The 17,850-nt window shown below is 42.3% G+C and overlaps 1 protein-coding gene across 12 annotated transcripts in view; it reads left to right on the top strand.

Moving 5' to 3' along the window:
* RYR3 (ryanodine receptor 3) overlaps nt 1-17,850 on the top strand; it is a 570,442-nt gene that overhangs the window by 410,930 nt on the left and 141,662 nt on the right. For all 12 annotated transcript variants that reach the window (XM_055088336.1, XM_055088341.1, XM_055088340.1 and 9 more), the window contains one exon: nt 16,815-17,088. In XM_055088336.1, coding sequence (XP_054944311.1) covers nt 16,815-17,088 — 274 coding nt within the window. The remainder of the gene's footprint in view (nt 1-16,814; nt 17,089-17,850) is intronic.

The raw sequence follows: 17,850 nt of genomic DNA on the forward strand, positions 1-17,850 counted from the left end.
AGAAATAGAAGGTGGCCAGCATGTCTGGTTGTCAGCATACGGGTTTCCTGACAGATGTTCCAGGGACATAAAGCTCCTCACTCAGGGCTGACATTTTGAGAGAAAATCTTGGGGATGGTTTAACTGCCATACCCCCCAAAATTGTTTTTCACTTGATTGAATGGAAATGATGTTTCTGAATGCATAGCCAGTTGCCATAAAGGTTTCTAATCCTTTAAAATATTGGTAACTTTGCCCATGTTACTGCTTATGATTTCTCTTACCCTTGCATTTGATAAAATATTAAAAGTTTAGATAATGAGAATTGCATGCTATAGTGAACTGACAGTTTACCAAATACTTCATATATATTAGTTTACTGCTGTTAGTTTTTTTTCACTACTCCATTGCGTAGGTGATGAACATAGGACTTGGAAGAGTTAAGGGATATTTGTTCATTCACTAATTCTTTCCACCCTTACCTGGTTCCAGAAAAATTTCCAGATCTAGAATGTTAACAAGATGAGTAAAGCTGTGACTTGATTGAGGTCTTCTGACTCTGATTCCACGCTGTTTCCATTGTCCCATGACACGACATTTGCCAAAGAATTTTTCAGCATATGTATCCATGAGCCTTCAACCCACATATTATACATATTATCAATACATACAGAATGGCTTCTTAAAACCTTCATCTTTTTATCTTGCTTACTGCATCTGTGAGGTAACTCACTCCTGTGACTCATTGTTATGTGTGGGAATCTGAACCCAACAGAAGTCAAAATTTTAACATCAAAAAGTTAACCCAGCCAAAGATCTGGACTCAGGGTTTTCAGGGCAGGTGGTGCAACTTCTCCTCTACGAGCAGTTGGTGTTGGCCAGATAAACTGCAGGGGACCTCAGCTTTTAGGAAAGAGGAAGCCAGTGTCCTGAAACCCATAAGAATCCTGCTAACTGGTTCAGTGTTACAGGGATTTACCCAAACTAATTCCAAGTCATATTGTGATGGAAGTTGTTACAATCTGATCAAAAGATTATATGATAGTGAAGAGGTTAAAAAAAAACACCCTCTAACAGTAGCAGCCCACCATAGTAAGTCACATTTCTTTTTTAATATCCCAATCCATCACATTCCCTAGAAAATCTTTTGTCTGTTCGTTGGAGGCCAGTGCTTCTCGCACACTACAATTTAAGTAGGGTTTCCTTGAATAGAAATCTGTAGCCCCTGAGTTATCCCTCCAGAAGAGGCCAACCAGCTCTTTCTGCAAAATTCTAAATTTAACAAAATAAAAATCACCTGTCACTTCACAGCTCAAAGTTGGTGCCTTCCTGACCTCTGTCATTCTCTGAGTGCTTTCTCCATGGCAGGTTTTTTCATAATCTCTCTGCAAAGAAAGCTGCTACCTGTATCAGCTCTCACCCAGTCACTCAATAATCTGAGCCCTAGACCAAAATTCTCCCCCCACCTAAATGCTGTAGCCTTTTCTCATGCTGAGGAGGGGAAAAAAGTCTACTGGTCGCCACCAAAATAAGTCTTGGGCCCCAGCACAAATACTCACACACAAAGTAAGATATCTTAGCAGTAAGTATATCTGTGGCACTTAGGCAGTATTTCTAAGCCTCTTTAGATTCTCTCCAAACAGCTTCTCCCTGAGACAAACACAGATACCTCCTCCATGTTGTCTTTTTTTCAATCTCATCCTCCATCACCCTGACCCTGCCACATTGTGGAATTTCTAACAGGGCATGTGTGACTTTCCACCTCAGGTGGAGTATCTGTATACCTGTTTATTTTCTTACTGGGACTTAGTACTGGGACCACACCTTATTTGTTTCCACATTCAGCTCATCGGCACAAATCTTTTTGACCTCCAATGCATGTTAGTCATTTGAGGCTCACAAAGATGAAGAAAACAAGGACCTCACAGACAAAGGAGTGAATATGTGTGGACAGGCACCTCGATATAACATGAGGTCAGATGTGCTATAGTAAAAGTACAGATAAAGGACCGTAGGTGACCAGAGGAGGGGGATTGGAAAAGTGTCCATAAAGAACATAGATGGGTAGATATATATAAGGGAGAGGTATTTTTGGTGAAAGGAGCTACTTCAACAAAACCCAGAGGCAAAAAAAAATTCATATTCCAAGAGTGGCAATGAGTTGAGATTGGCTGAATTATAAGAGGAGTAGAATAAGGAAGATTGGAAAGGTAGGGTGGTTGTTAGAGCAGAGTGTCTTGAAAAATCCAGCAGTTAAACTGTTTTCAGTCTTGGAGTGTGACATGTTACTGTTCCTGTGTATTTTATACTACTTGGCCTTACAGCTGCTGGGGGGAGGCGTTGACATTTACCTGGTACCCACTGTGTCCTGAGCATTGTCTTAAGCACTTCTGTAAGTATTACCTCATTTAATTCTCACAACGAAAATATGCAGTTGACAGTATTATTCCTATTTTACAGTTGAAAAAACTGAAGTAAAGACAGATTAAATAACTTTCCAGAGTCACACAGGGGTGGCATAAAAATTCAAACCTTTGTCCACCTGAGTCCAATTCCCATCCATATTATTTATATAATAACATTATAGCAATGACTATGAAAGGTTCTTGAGGACTAAATTATTCTTTTATTCAGTAATAGTGAGGTAGGGACTTCCCTGGTGGTCCAGTGGTTAGGACTCCACGCTTCCACTGCTAGGGGCCCGGGTTCAATGCCTGGTCGGGGAACTAAGATGCCGCAAGCTGTGCAGCGTGGCATATATATATATATATATATATATATATATATATATACACACACACACACACACACACACACACACATATATAAAAATAAAATTTTTTAAAATAGTGAGGTAGTTATGAGCACAGGACTCTGGAGTTAGCCTGCCTGGTCTTAAATTCTTGCTCTGCCACTCTCACTGTGAGAGTGACAATGTGACCATGTCTCTGTGCCTCAGTTTTCTCATCATTACAATGGACATAGCATTAATGCTTCCCTCGTTTGGTTGATGCGATGATTAAATTAGTTAATATATGCAAAGTGCTTTAAAGTGTGCCTGGCACAGAGTGAGCCCTTATTTCAAGCATTTTTTGGCTATTAAAATGTTTGTTGATCACCTGCCATATCTCAGACACTGTATTTATCACCGGTCAATCTTTTTTAGCAAGATAACCATCCAAAGGACTGCAGCGGGGATACACTGGAGGTATGGGGGCCCATTGGGACATCACTGCAGTGCCCTAGATGAGAAGTTCTGAGGACTTAAATAAGGGTGGTGTGGTAGGCAGGATAGTGATCCCACAGATGTCCATATCCCTGGAACCTATATATATGTTAAATGACAAAGGGAAATTTAATTGCAAAAGGAATTAAGGCTGCTTATCAGCTGGCCTTAAAGTAGGGAAATCTCCTGGATTTCTGGAGTGGACCCAAAGTAATCACAAGGGTCCTTAAAAGTGAAAGAAGGTGGCAGACGAGAGTTAGAGGGTTGGGGACATGAGAAGGGCCTGGCTCAAGTCTCCTGGTGGAAGAGCCCATGAGCCAAGGAATGCCAGAAGCCTCTAGAAGGTAGAAAAAGCAAGGAAATGGCTTCTCCCTTAGGGCCTTCAGAAAGAAATGCACCCTGCCACACCATGATTTTAGCCCAGTCTGGGTTTACCCATATGTGGGTCAGACTTCTTATCTCTAAAACTGTAAGATAGTAAATTGGTATTGTTTTGCCACCAAGCATGTGCTGATTTGTCACAGCAGAAAAAAAAAATTAATACAGGTGTTAACAGCAAGAAGTGAGCTCAAGGGGTCAGACACATTCTAAAAGTAGGGTTGGCATATCTTGGCAACCAATTGGAAATATGAGGAAGAGGAAGGGGTTACAGATGGTCTTTGCATTGCTGATGGGACAGGATGGGTGACTGTGTTAACAGACATGGGGGTAGGGGGAGGCAGAGCTTAACTTTTATTTAGCTCCATAGGAGACACAAGAAGATTTTCCACACCTGGTCTCAATCTACTGGCTAGCCCTGCATGGCAGATGAAACAGGCGTTGTGAGTCCTAGCTTAGAGACGAGGAAGTGGAGAATCTGAGGCGTTCGGTGACTTGCCCACCGATAGATGGCAGAGCAGGGTCAGAACTCATTGTGATCATGCACTGGCTCCCAGTCCAGAGCGCCACAGAAATCCATGCATAACAGGTGTTCTGCATCTGTTTGATCAGTCGATGTGAGGCCCACCCTCGGAGTAGCTTGCATTCTTGTGATGGGGAAGAGAGTCTGTCAGGAGAGGGAAAAACTACCATCCACTGAGCACCAGCTTTGTGCCAGGTTCTGTGCTAGAACCTGAGTTTTACCTCATCTGAGTTTATCCCACAACAAACAGCCAGATATAGTGGCAGCCAGATTCCCATGTTGTACACTAGGCAGCTAAGCCTGAGAGAAGCAAAATAATTTGGACAAGGTTCTTGCAACACGTGAAAAAGAGGCCAAGATGGGAATCGAGCTCCATATCCAGGGCAGGGACCCTGCTCTTTCAGAACCGTGCAGGGATGCTGGGCGAGGGCAGGAGGGAGTGAAGGGAAGCACAGACATCAAGGATGCATGGCTGGGAGTTTGCCTCACCGTCAGTTTATTCTGAACAGTGAATAAGACATAGAAACTAAAATAAAAGCAATCTGAGTGCTTTCCCAACAGAGTAAAGACAGAGACCTCAGGTCCCTGAGTCCTTTGCTGTCCCATCTGCTTCATCTTCATTTCAGAGATTTCCCTCCCTAACACATCAGCAAACATCATCTGTTCTCTCTGTGCTCTTTGCCCTGTCGTCATCATCGGTCATTTAATCGCCTGAGTGTTTTTGAGAAAGTGATTATGAGGCTGGTTGACTATTTTAGAAACAACAGGCTAATTATCTCCATATGATGGATGAGACCCCAGGAGGCTGCCGAGATGGGCTGGCAGGACCGGCACCTTGAGCCCCACTGGTGCTTTGCAGGGCTGCCTCTAACGGGAGGGGGTGGCCAGCCAGCTGGGGAAACGGTGCTGGGGGTGAAGCAGTCTGCTTCACAAGTGGGGATGCTCTGGCCAAGGTAGAAAACCGCTGAGGGAGGGAAACAGATTTAGCAGAAATAGCCAGCCGCCACGAGACTGTCCCCGTATGGCATGCCCTGAGAGCCAAGGGCCAGGGCAGCCAGGCCAGCGAGACTGGGCGGTTTGTAGGGTCCAGCTGTGCAGAGAGGTGAGAGGCTCCGTCTCCTGTACAGCACTCACTCCCCCACTGCCTCAGCAGACCCCCTATTTACCAGATCCTTGGTTCATTTATTAAATTGAAGTGCTTCTTTGCCGACATAAAAAATAAAGTGAGGATTAGTCTAACAACGGCCGTCCGTGTTGGAGAAACTCAGTTCCTGCCGCATCTGTCTTTTCTATTCTTACGTGGTGGTCGTGAGGGTTAAGTGATGATTCAGATACAGCATTTAGCACAGAGTCTGACACACAGGAAGCTCTTAGTAAATATTGGCTACTACTGTTGTGAGAAGTAGAATGTTCTAGCAAGCAGCCTGAACTTTGATCCTTATTCCTCAGCCAAGGAAGCCCATAGAGAAGGAAACAAGGAGACATGTCCCAAAATTAAATGGAGAGCTGAGATGAACGAGAGCTGGCTGCTTTCTTAGACGTTCAGCTGCTTGCTGCAGAGCCAGGCGGTGGGGCGCTTGTGTATCACATGCCTCTGGGGGTCTGACAGCCAGTGCCTGTTCATTGGGCCCCGTCGTAAACAGAGCGGTTCTTTCTGAGAACAACAATGTCCAGTTGTCTTTGCAGGCTTTGCCTTTCAGGTTTTCAGGGCCTTTTAACCTTGTTCTCAGTGATCTCAATAGCATCCTTGTTCTACTGAAATGAGGCAAAAGTGACACCAAGTGCACAGCCCGAGCCAGAGAGGCACCAGGCAAGTTCAGAGAAATTAGCATGATGAATTTTCCAAACCTCCTTGGAGTGGATGGATTTAACTTTCTCCCTGACCTTCTTTGCTCAGAAGTCTAGGTATTTGGATACTTTGTAACACAGACCAGACTTTCAGCCCTGAGGAAGCTCTGGAGCTCAGACCACAGAGGGCATGAGACTTTCCCCAGTAAATCTTCCCAACTAAATCTGAAGAGTGATATTGTGCCATCTGACCCCTGACATAGGAAGGGCTCTTTCTCCTCCAGCAATCAGGACAGTCATCAGAAAGGCCATCAAGTTTCCACAGCTCATCTCCCCGACGTAAGTGATTAGCGGTGTGCAGTGATGCTTTGATAATGACCACTTCCTCACCATGGTCAGTAACTGCTGGCATTTTAAGATTTTACTTCCTCAATCTCAGGTTTTACTATTAGTAAGAGCAAGCTGGGTAACATCATGGGTAAGAGCAAGCTGGGTAGAATTAAAAAGCAGTGGTAAATTTCTTGGTGCTCATCAGTTTTACCCGATGAAGCCATAGGCATTCATTCACCATTTTAATAAATTAGAACCACCCTTTCAAGAGCTCAGTGGGTTGGATAGACACAGAATCATAGAATATAAAGCCACAAGTGACTTGACTTCATAGAAGTGAACAGAGACACAGAGAGGTAAAGCATCTTGACCAAAGTCACACAGGCAGAGCGGAAACAAAGTACCCCGCACGCTTGTCACTAGACCACACTCCCATTCATTTTCTTCAACACGGATTGTATATTGTTCACTTCATTTTATTGGTAAAGAATCCAAGGCTCTGAGAGAGTAACTAATGTGCCCGGCTCAGAGTCAGTTAGAGAAAGAGCTAAAGCTTTATGATTTTGAGGATTTATTTCTGAATCCATTTTGGAGTTTATTAAGAGAACATCTAAGCAGTATAATATAAATTTAAAGCATTCATAAAGATAACTATTTTTCTGAATTTTATGAAGCTATTGAGAGTAAGCAGCATTAAGATGGTAAAGTAGATGGGTTTAGATTCTAGCAGGCAAGGTTTGAATCCCTGCTCGCTCATTTACTACTAATGACGTTAGGCAAATTTCTGTAACTTCTGTATGTTTCCGTTTTCTTCTCTGTAAAAAAGAGAATAATAATTCCTACTTCACGGGGTAAGGGAAGGGAATATAAGAATTCACTAAAGCAGTGCTCAGTTTAATGTTCTGATACTTAGAAGTTGGTATCCCTCTCAGCTTCTGAAGTGAAAATACAAAGCACAGGTCATACGTAGGAACTTCACCTCCACAATTATCATTTCAGATGCTTTCATCAAAAAAGAACAGAAAACCCAATTCAGGTAGAGTAGCTGACAAGGGACTTTTTTGACTGGCGTATCTGGAGGTTTAGAGATGGAGCCAGGCCCTGGTTGAGTTAATCCCTTGGCTCTTCTCACGTCCCCAGCCAGCATGGTGGCTGTAGTTCTGGGCCTTACATCCATGCATTACAGTGTCCAAGGGAAAAGCAAGAAAGTTTCTTCTGCCCTGATATTCGAGGCAAGGATTCTGAGATCACCTTTGATTGGAGAACTCGATCATGGGTCGACTTATGAACCGATGAGTGTGACCTAGAAAATAACATGTGCTGGTGACTCAGTCAACGGAGCCACCTTTGTAGTGGTGTTGGGTCCTTTCACAGAGGAACATGGGCCATAAGGCAGAGAGGCAGATATCGGTACAAAAGGAGAGTTCTGTTAACAAGGAAGGATGGTCAAATGGATGCTGGCTCAGTGTCAGGAACATTCATTATGCCATGATGGTCATCACCTTCAGCATCTTTCATAGGCTCAGCGGGTAGTGCTGAGATGTAGGCAGTTCTGCCCTTGATGTTCAGAGGGGGATTAGAGGCCAAAAAGCTGTGTTACGGGAACTAGAGAATGTGCTGTCTGTGATGTGTGTACATTATCTAATGGGCCATAGCGGTTCTACGGTAGGTACTTTCTGCGTTTGATGTTGTTCTCGTTTGACACAAGCTCTGGGCCAGATCCAGAGAGTCTTTGCTTTTGTCAGCAACCCTGTCATTTATTTACTCCAGTTGCCTCATAAAAAATTTAGAAAACCGGCTCTCTCTCAGGTCCCAATGTCTGTAGTACTTGCTCACTGAGATGCTCCAGTCTGATTTGGAGCTTCAGGAAAACAGTCAAATATCCTCAACCCAGGACTTCCTATCCATGGAACTATATTAGTTTCCTACTGCTGGTGTAACAAATTACCACAAACTTGGTGGTTTAAAACAACACAAATTTGTTATCACCTAGCTCTGGAAGTCACAAGTCTAAAACAGGTTAGTGGCATTGCAGTCCTTCTGGAGAGAATCCGCTTCTTGCCTTTCCCAACTTCAAAAGGCCTCCTGCATTTTTTGACTGGTGGCCCCTCCAGCAGAGGTACCGGTCCAACCTCTGCTTCTGTCATCACAAGTCCTTCTCTGACTCTAACCCTCCTGCCTCCCTCTTAAAAGGACAATTGTGATTACATTGAGCCCACCCAGATAACCCGGGATAATCTTCCCATCTCAAGATCCTTAACTTAAACACATCTGCAAAGTATCTTTGCCATGTAAGGTAACATATTCACACGATCTGAGAATTTAGAGCTGAACATCTTGGCGGGGGTGTAGGGGGCATTATTCAGCCTACCCCAGGGAGGAAGAAAGCAGAGGTCAAAATACACTTGTTCTTTCTACTCGGAATTGATCTACCAACTGTTACGCCTCCAGAGCATTTGCAGCATGCCGCAAGTTGACTTTTTAATCACCTAGAATTTAAAAATAAGTGTACATAATTTAGAGACACATAATTTTTTTTCTTTTCCCATTGTAAGTGTGAGCATTATAAATTGCTTTCTAAGTTTAAACTAAGTGCAGTGCAGTTTTGTTTGCTCCCTCTCCACAAGGTAATCGGGAACACTTTTTCTTCCAAACTGACCCAGATTTGAGAGCACACTCAAAGAAATGTCACACCAGCATAGGTTTGGAATCTGTAAGCTGCAGGGATTTGCTTTGCCAGTGGCCAACATCTGCTCTCTGATAATAAGCATGCACTTCCTTGTTTGATGGCCACTTGGACTGTGGTCTAAATTTAGAGATGAAAAGATTCTTTTCAGACCTCTGGAGCCTAAAAATTTAAACCTGCACCGTGAGAATAAATGGCCTTTCTCTTATTGTAGTCGGCATGGCAAAGCTGGTAATTTGACCATTTAGAAAAGCGTTATACCAAGGATGATGGGTGACTCCCTAGAGAATTTGCTTGCTAGGTTCACAGAATGGTGGGCTTGAGGTTCTGAGGCCCAATACGAGGTTACAAAGTGACGAGAGGAAGGGAATAAACAACTAACCAACAAATGACTACCTGGGCTCCCAAACCAGTGTACTAAGGCTAGCTCTAATTTGAAGACACTCTGATACTTTCTTCTTATGTGGAATGTCTGACTAGTCGAGAAATTAAGTAGTGAAGTAGCTATTTTTCTTTTAGACTACCTTTCAGTCACCAAGCCTCCCTAAACAATACAGTGCCTTAGAAATATTTCCACTCTGAGTTAGCCTGAGCAATCATTTAAAATGCGGTTTCTAGATCATATACTTGATATAATTGCCTAGATTTGACTATCCCTAATTAGACTAATTACAAAAGTAAGGTGTGAGTCAGAATGTTAATAATTTCATAAGTGAAGCCGTTTATAATCATCAAGGAAACCACACGTACACGTCTAGCTTCCCAAAGGCGTTCTGTTTCATAGGATTTTTTCTCTCTCAACAGAAAAAACAAGGGCTTGGTTACATATCTTTCTTTCTTTTCCGTATTTGAAAAGAGCACGCTAGCTTTTTTAAAATCCCATGAGCTGAACCATCCAGTTCACTTGACAAGGCCTTCTTGGAACAGGTAAATTGGTGGATAAAAATCCTAGCCTTGCAACCAAGACTGGGGAAGCAATTTTATCACATGGGGTGGAGGTTCTGAGTGGAGCAATTAGGCGTGTGTGCACATTATGAGAAAGTAACGGGCCAGAACATGATGGCAAACCGTAGATTGACCTCTCCACCTCACCTTTACCTTATTCCCAGAGCCTCGCCCCCTTCAGGAGATGTATTTCTTTTCTTTTTGTAGTTTTAGCAATTTTTTTCCCATTGATTAACAATGTTGTGTTAGTTTCAGGTGTACAACAAAGTGATTCAGTTATACATATACAAGTATCTATTCTTTTTCAGATTCTTTTCCCATATAGGTCATTACAGAATATTGAGTAGAGTTCCGTGTGCTCTACAGTAGGACCTTGTTGGTTATATATTTTAAATATAGCAATGTGTACGTGTCAATCTCAAACTCCCAATCTATCCCTCCCCCGCATCCCGTTCCCGTAACCATAAATTTGTTCTCTAAGTACAGAAACAGACTCACAGACATAGAGATGTGTTTCTTATGAACACCAGTGTCTTTAGTCATTAAAGGGCAGCATTTCCGAAGATGAATTTAGAAAAACAGCAGAAATGAAATCAATATTTAGTTGTATCTGTCTCTGCTTAAGAAAGAGATTCAAATATATCTCGAGAATCGCCTCCTTTTGCTTTGTTGAAAATCCTTCCAAAATTGTCAGCACTCTCCCATAGATGCCAGAAAAAAAAAATACGTATTTACTACGTGAACTACTTGTGTGAATCATATTTTGAAGGGAAATGGCATTCCAAACCATTGGAATGTCTTTTCTCTCAGATCGTTTTGTATCTCCCTTGGAGGGACCCTCTTAACTTCATGATAGAACCTTTTCCTCCCTTCTTCTTTAGTCTCCATGTAATGTGGACCTATTCTAGAAACATAAAGAACTTTAGATAAAGGACTTGTTAGGGAAAAAAGTAAGAAGGGAAGATCTGATCATTTCTCTTCTCTGATTTCTTTTGGGTATATGTATTACAATGGAAGTTGTACTTTCTTATAAGTTGTCTTATTTCTAAATGTTTTAGGCAACACAGTTTCACCCCTTATTTTACACTTCATTTCTTCTTCACATGTATGTATTTAGTTTTCCCAGCTTGGCTGCTGTGGGTAATTACTGTGTCTTGAAATAGTTTCATATAGAGTTCTTTACTCAAAATTGGGCACATAACAGAAATTATCGTTCTATTAATAAGCTTATTTAGGACGGACACAACTGGAGGTAATTCAGCTACTAAGTTGAGAAGAGGCAGAAACAGGTGAGTGACGTCTGTCCTGAGGTCTAGATATACATGGCCTTCAGAGCAAAGCCTTCTGGAATTGACAGGCCTGGTTTCCAGCGTTAATGAGAGTGAAGTCTTTGCTGAAAGGTAAGCTAACGTCGGGGGCAGAGGTTTAATGCTGCCCTCTGCAGCCTGAAGCCCACCTTTTCTCTGTGCACCCTGTTGTACTGGCCGCAGAGCAGGCTGCAGAAGGCCCAGAAACCTCTGTATCAAAGATACCCGGTCCCCTCCTTGCTCCCAAGGTGACTGATTTTCAACCCAAATGGAAGAGGGAAGCATTTAGGGCCCTGCAAGCTGGCGGGAAGCCCTTTGGTGACGAATGAGTAATGGCTGGGCCCCTTGCCGACTGCCAGGATTCAATTTTCGAGATAATGATTCTTTAATCTTCACTTTAATTCTCAATGTGAGCTGTCTTACTCTTTTTATACTCTCATTTAATCTACCTCCTATCCAGAAACAAACAGAGAAAGCTTCCTAAGCTGCACTTTTCAAGGTTCAGGTCCCAGCCACTTGATTAGAATCACATAGCCTAATGGAACAGGGTTTCATCTTAGCTGTAGGGAAAGCTTTGCTTTCCAATCACAGCCATCATCTAACATAGGCCTTTTATAGAGACCACTGATTCTCTAAATTTTGGTCTTGAGACCTCTTTATGCTCTTAAAATTTACCAAGGATCCCCAAATGCTTTAGTTTATGAGGATTATATCTATCACGTTACACATTTAAAACTGAATTAGAATTGTTTTAGATTCTAATTTATTATCAGTTTTATGAGAAAATGATTATTTGTTAATTCCTTTAAAAATAATAAACCCAATTAGGCTTAGTGAAATAAGTCAGAGAAAGACAAATACAGTGTATTATCACTTATATGTGGAATCTAAAAACTAAAACAAATGAATATAGCAAAACAGAAACAAACTCACAGATACAGAGAACAAACTAGTGGTTACCAGTCGGGAGAGGGAAGAGAGGAGGGGCAAGATAGGGTAGGGGATTAAGAGGTACAAACTACTATGATAAAATACATAAGCTGCAAGGGTATATTGTACAGCAAAGGGAATATAGCCAATATCTTTTTTTTTTCAATGATAGTTTTTTTTTTTGTTATTTATTTATTTATTTTTGGCTGCGTTGGGTCTTCGCTGCTGCGCGCGGGCTTTCTCTAGTTGCGGCGAGCAGAGGCTACTCTTCGTTGCAGTGTGCAGGCTTCTCATTGTGGTGGCTTATCTTGTAGTAGAGCACGGGCTGTAGGCACACGGGCTTCAGTAGTTGTGGCTCGTGGGCTCTAGAGCGCAGGCTCAGTAGTTGTGGCGCACGGGCTCAGTTGCTCCGCGGCATGTGGGATCTTCCCGGACCAGGGATCAAACCCGTGTCCCCTGCGTTGGCAGGCGGATTCTTAACCACTGTGCCACCAGGGAAGCCCGCCAATATCTTATAATAACTTTAAATGGAGTATAATCTATAAAAATATTGAATCACTGTGTTGTACACCTGAAACTAATATATTATAAATCAACTGTACTTCAATAAATAAATTAAATAATAATAAATAGTAAACCCATTACATGTTACATAAATAACATACTTCTATGAAAAACAACTGAATTTTTAAAAATTAAAAAAATGATGAGTGACATTGTTTTGCATTTTTATAAATCTGTGTCTGGATTCTGGTTTTGTTTTTTTTTTTTTTTGAATTCTTATATCTGGTTAAAGAATTGGCCTCAAACAGATATATAGTTGGAGAGGGAAGGAGTATTTTTAGTAGCCTTTTCAGTTAATTGTGGATATTCTTCTCTGATACTACATCAAACTCAGCAAGTAATAGTTCCTCAAAAGTTAATTTGCTATGTGGGATCTGAAATCATATTAAAGAAATTTTTGTATTTGGTTACATAACAATCCATTGGTCTATCTTGCATGTTAAATGGATCCTTTTACCCATGATGCTTTTGTAACATCATGCATTGATCTTTGGGAAATTATTGGTTCACTGAGTTATGCAGAGCTTTCAAATGTTGGCACATTTTATTATAAAATATTTTTAAATCATTCATTAATATCAACAACTTAATCAGAAAAGTCTTTAAGTGCTGGGAAGCTGTCAAATTCACAGTGGCAGATAAGCATTTTGCAAAATTCTAGTTTTCACTTGAAAGCTCGAATGATAAACTTGGCAATAGGTACTATCAGTTGTTTTCCTTCAAGTGACAGGCTTCTTTCATTTTTAAGAAAATATCTCTCTGTTACTCAAGTGTGATTAACCATAGTTTGTCTGTCGTTCTTTTAATTAAGATGTCATTCCATGAAATAAGCACCTAGTTTAGCTCATAACAATCACAATTGCACAGGTGTTTTTCCTCAGGAAAACCACTGACCTTTGTACAACAGAAGTGCTTTAGGCATGCTTCCCATTTTGTCAGATGGGATATTAAAAGGATGTATACTCAAGAGTTTATTGTTAATAAAATTAATAATCTTTATATTTCACTCAGAACATTCTTATGAGACACTGGGCGTTGTTCTAGGGATGTGGCAGTAAAGCATAGAGTTTGGTGCTGCTGCCTTGATTTGTGCTAGGTCCCCAGCAGTTTTACTCACTGTTGCTTTTGCACCATCAGTGTTGCTATCCACACAATTAAAAAGGCAAACGACATCTTAGAATTATTATGAAAATACAGTAGGCCTTGCAAACTGCCTGAAGGGTCTTGGAGACCCCAGTGGTCTGTGGATCACATTTTTATAGCTAATGGCATAGATAGCATAGTTACCCTTTATTAAGCCCATGGTATATGCCAGACATGGTTATGTGCATTAATTATCTTAATCCCCAGATGTACAGATACATGGAGAGCCTACCACATTCTAAAAAATGTATTGGGCTTCCCTGGTGGCGCAGTGGTTGAGAATCCGCCTGCCGATGCAGGGGACAGAGGTTTGAGCCCTGGTCTGGGAAGATCCCACATGCCGCAGAGCAAATAGGCCTGTGTGCCACAACTGCTGAGCCTGCGCTCTGGAGCCCGCGAGCCACAACTACTGAAGCCCGTGCGCCTAGAGCCCGTGCTCTGCAACAAGAGAAGCCACCGCAATGAGAAGCCCGTGCACAGCAACGAAGAGTAGCCCCCGCTCGCCGCAACTAGAGAAAGCCCACGCGCAGCAACGAAGACCCAACACACCCAAAAATAAATAAATAAATAAATTTATTTTAAAAAAAGAAAATGGGGCTTCCCTGGTGGCACAGTGGTTGAGAGTCCGCCTGCCGATGCAGGGGACACGGGTTTGTGCCCCGGTCCGGGAAGATCCCACATGCCGCGGAGCGGCTGGGCCCGTGAGCCATGGCCGCTGAGCCTGCGCGTCCGGAGCCTGTGCTCCGCAACGGGAGGGGCCACAACAGTGAGAGGCCCGCGTACCGCAAAAAAAACACACAAAAAAAACAAAAAAGAAAATGTATTCTTTTTAACTTTTCTACCCTGGTTACTCTTCTCTGATCCTGGCTTGTGGGAGCTAATTAAAATCTGAGGAATTGTCAACAGCGTTGCTGCCAGGGGTATAAAGCTCCATTTTCTCAGTCCCAGAAGTGTTTAGACCTTTAGAAGTTCATGATTCAGTCTACGTTTGCTTGGTGGGTGCCAGGTCTCTAGCATACGTCAGGCCACAAAGTATGCTGTCCTTCTCAGGGTTCTTAAGAATGTTTCCTCCCACCCCCCAATTTGCTTTCTTCTCAGTTATTCTTTCTCTCACTTTCTGGACCTTGGTCTCACCATTTGAACCCCTGTCCAACAAGAATGGCCTTAAATGTCATGCCTTTGGCTGAATTACACCTGCCCATCAATACACAATGATGAGTTGCCTTTTCTGTCAGGATCTTGGGGCCACATTTTTTTAACTGAGCCTTAGCTTGGTCACACACAGATAATTGTTTATCCTGTTGTCTCATATGTACCTTGAAGGCTGGCCTGGATGAAGAACCTCTGGGGCATTTCCTACTCCACCCTTTTTAGTTAAAGAGCTGTTTCCCAGAAACGGACTCACAGACATAGAGGACAGACCTGTGGTTGTCAAGGAGGATTGGTGGGGGGAGGGTGTGATGGATTGGGGGTTTGGGATTAGCAGATACAAACTATTACGTAGAGAATGGATAACAGCAAGATCCTACTGTATAGCACAGGGAACTATACTCAGTGTCCTGTGATAAACCATAATGGAAAATAAAAGTTAAAAAGAAGACTGTGTATACATATATATGTGTGTGTGTGTATATACATGTATATATATGTATAACTGAATCACTTTGCTGTATAGCAGAAATTAACACAACATTGTAAATCAACTATATTAAAATAAAATAAAATAAAATCTTGCCCTTTCCAAAAAAAAAAAAAAATTAGCTGTTTCCTTTCCCATTTGCCCTCTCATGAGACGTTTTGCTGGCAATGTTTTGTTCTCTAGGCTACAAATGTTGATTTGGATTGATAAGTCAGTGGGTGGCTAAGAGCAAGCCCAAATCCGGAATTAATCTGAAAGCCAGGTTAAGGGAAAGCTAATATTTGCTTGGTTTCATTATGACTCCGTAAAATTCCCTGTTGGAATGGCCCTTGAGCTGATTAACAACTCTGATGGTTGCTTTTCATGTGTGGCGGGGACTGTGGTGATGTGTGTTATCTCTGCAAAGAATTTGGTTGTAAGTATTGAGAACTGTAATTCTTTCAGGCCAAATTCAGGCTTAAGAGGGAACTGTACATACAGGACTAGGACTAGATAAAATTACGTTGCGTCCAAGAGTGTCTATGGTTTTGTCCTGCTTTTATTCCTTAGTGTGACTATAAGGTAGGAGAAACAGGAACTTTTACGTTTGGCTACTGAGGAAACAAGTTCCTGAGAGGAGCCCAGGCTTAGACCATAAACAACTTTTCTCTCTCAGAGAGTACAGATATTATCTAACCTAACAGATATTAGTCAGTAATCCCTGCCTAGTGAGATCTCTTAGGAACATCTTTTAACTGTGCTTCTCTCTGCCTTGGGTATCCTTTTTTAAGTTTTTCAGCTTATGTCTCCTATCTGAACCTAAAACACCCACAGGGTTAATAGACACAGCGGTAAATTAAATTAATCCATTACATCTAGATCTCTTCTGCAGCTTTGGTAATGAAGTTCTATTTTTATATCCTTATGATGAGCCATTACTGTATGTAGAGCAGATATCTGCCATATTTAGTGATATGGAGTAGAAAACTAGACTGTTAAAGATGGGGCACAGGCTACCGAGAGCACCCATCTGAGTTTATTCCCAGTCATTTCACTGATAGACTACAGCTTGTGAGCACCCTGAGGGCAAGAAGGCATCTTATTTCGTCTTCTACATCCAGCATCATTCAAACGTCATTTAATGTCATTTAATCCAAATAGAATATTTAGGTTTCTCAATTCAAAGTGGAGATCTTCTTTTCTTATAGTACGGCTCACGGTCCTGCCTTTTGGTAATAGGTGCTACTTCTCTACCTGCCATACCCCACCCTTAAAAAAAGAATTGTTTAACCCTGCCCAGCTGATGATGTGTGTTATCACCGAATGACGTGGCGGAAGTACGCAGCTCTCCTGAGCCTCGACAGCCTCAGTACTGGTCCTTCCTCTTGTCCTTCTAGCGACGCTGAAGGAGCTCATCTCACAGACCATGATCTGCTGGGCCCAGGAGGACCAGATCCAGGATGCAGAGCTGGTTCGGATGATGTTCAGCCTCCTGCAGAGGCAGTATGACAGCATCGGGGAGCTGCTGCAGGCGCTGCGGAAGACCTACACCATCAGCCAGGCCTCCGTGAGCGACACCATCAGCCTGCTGGCTGCCCTCGGCCAGATTCGCTGCCTGCTCAGTGTCCGGATGGGCAAGGAGGAGGAGCTGCTCATGATCAACGGGCTGGGGTAGGTCATTCCCATCAAGGGCAAGTTCTCAAAGAAGCTTCCGGTGGGAAAACTGGTTCAACTTGCTACATGGCAGTTCTGGAATCAAATCACATAAAACATCCGTGTGCCCCCATCCTGACTTCACTCCTCATGGGATGATGTGCTCATTAAATCAGTCACCTTCCATAACCTGAGAGGCCAGACAGTGGGCTACTTGGGATGAAGGGGCATGGCCAGAAGAAGTGGGGAGGAGTCTTGGAGAAAAGCAGATATTTACTTTGAATCTGATAAAAGTAGCCCCAGGGAGGCAATGAAAAAATCCAGAGGAAGGGACAGTGTGTTCAGCCCAACAAGAGAGAAACGTTTTGAGCTCTTGAGTTTTTGACTGGAGATCTTCTGAGACGTCCCTCTGAAAAATTACAGCCCAATTCCTCCCTTTTATCAGGACTAATGTGGAGTCATTTTCTTCAGTTCTTTGAGACGGCTTTCCCCATGACAATAGTTCGTGGCTCTTCCTTAGAAGCCACGTCACCAGAAAGATTGCATTTTATTTATTTGTTTATTTTTATTTTCATCATTAAAATTTTTTTTATTTTTATACAATTTTTAAAGGTTACTTTTCATTTACAGTTATTACAAAATATTGGCTAAATTCCCTGTGTAGTACAATACATCCTTGAGCCTGTCTCACACCCAGCAGTTTGTACCTCTCACTGCCCCACCCCTATGTTTCCCCTCACCCCCTCCCTACTAGTAACCACTAATTTGGTTTCTATATCT

This window comes from Physeter macrocephalus, chromosome 11, assembly GCF_002837175.3.
Source record: "Physeter macrocephalus isolate SW-GA chromosome 11, ASM283717v5, whole genome shotgun sequence".
In the NCBI taxonomy this organism is placed as follows: domain Eukaryota; kingdom Metazoa; phylum Chordata; class Mammalia; order Artiodactyla; family Physeteridae; genus Physeter; species Physeter macrocephalus.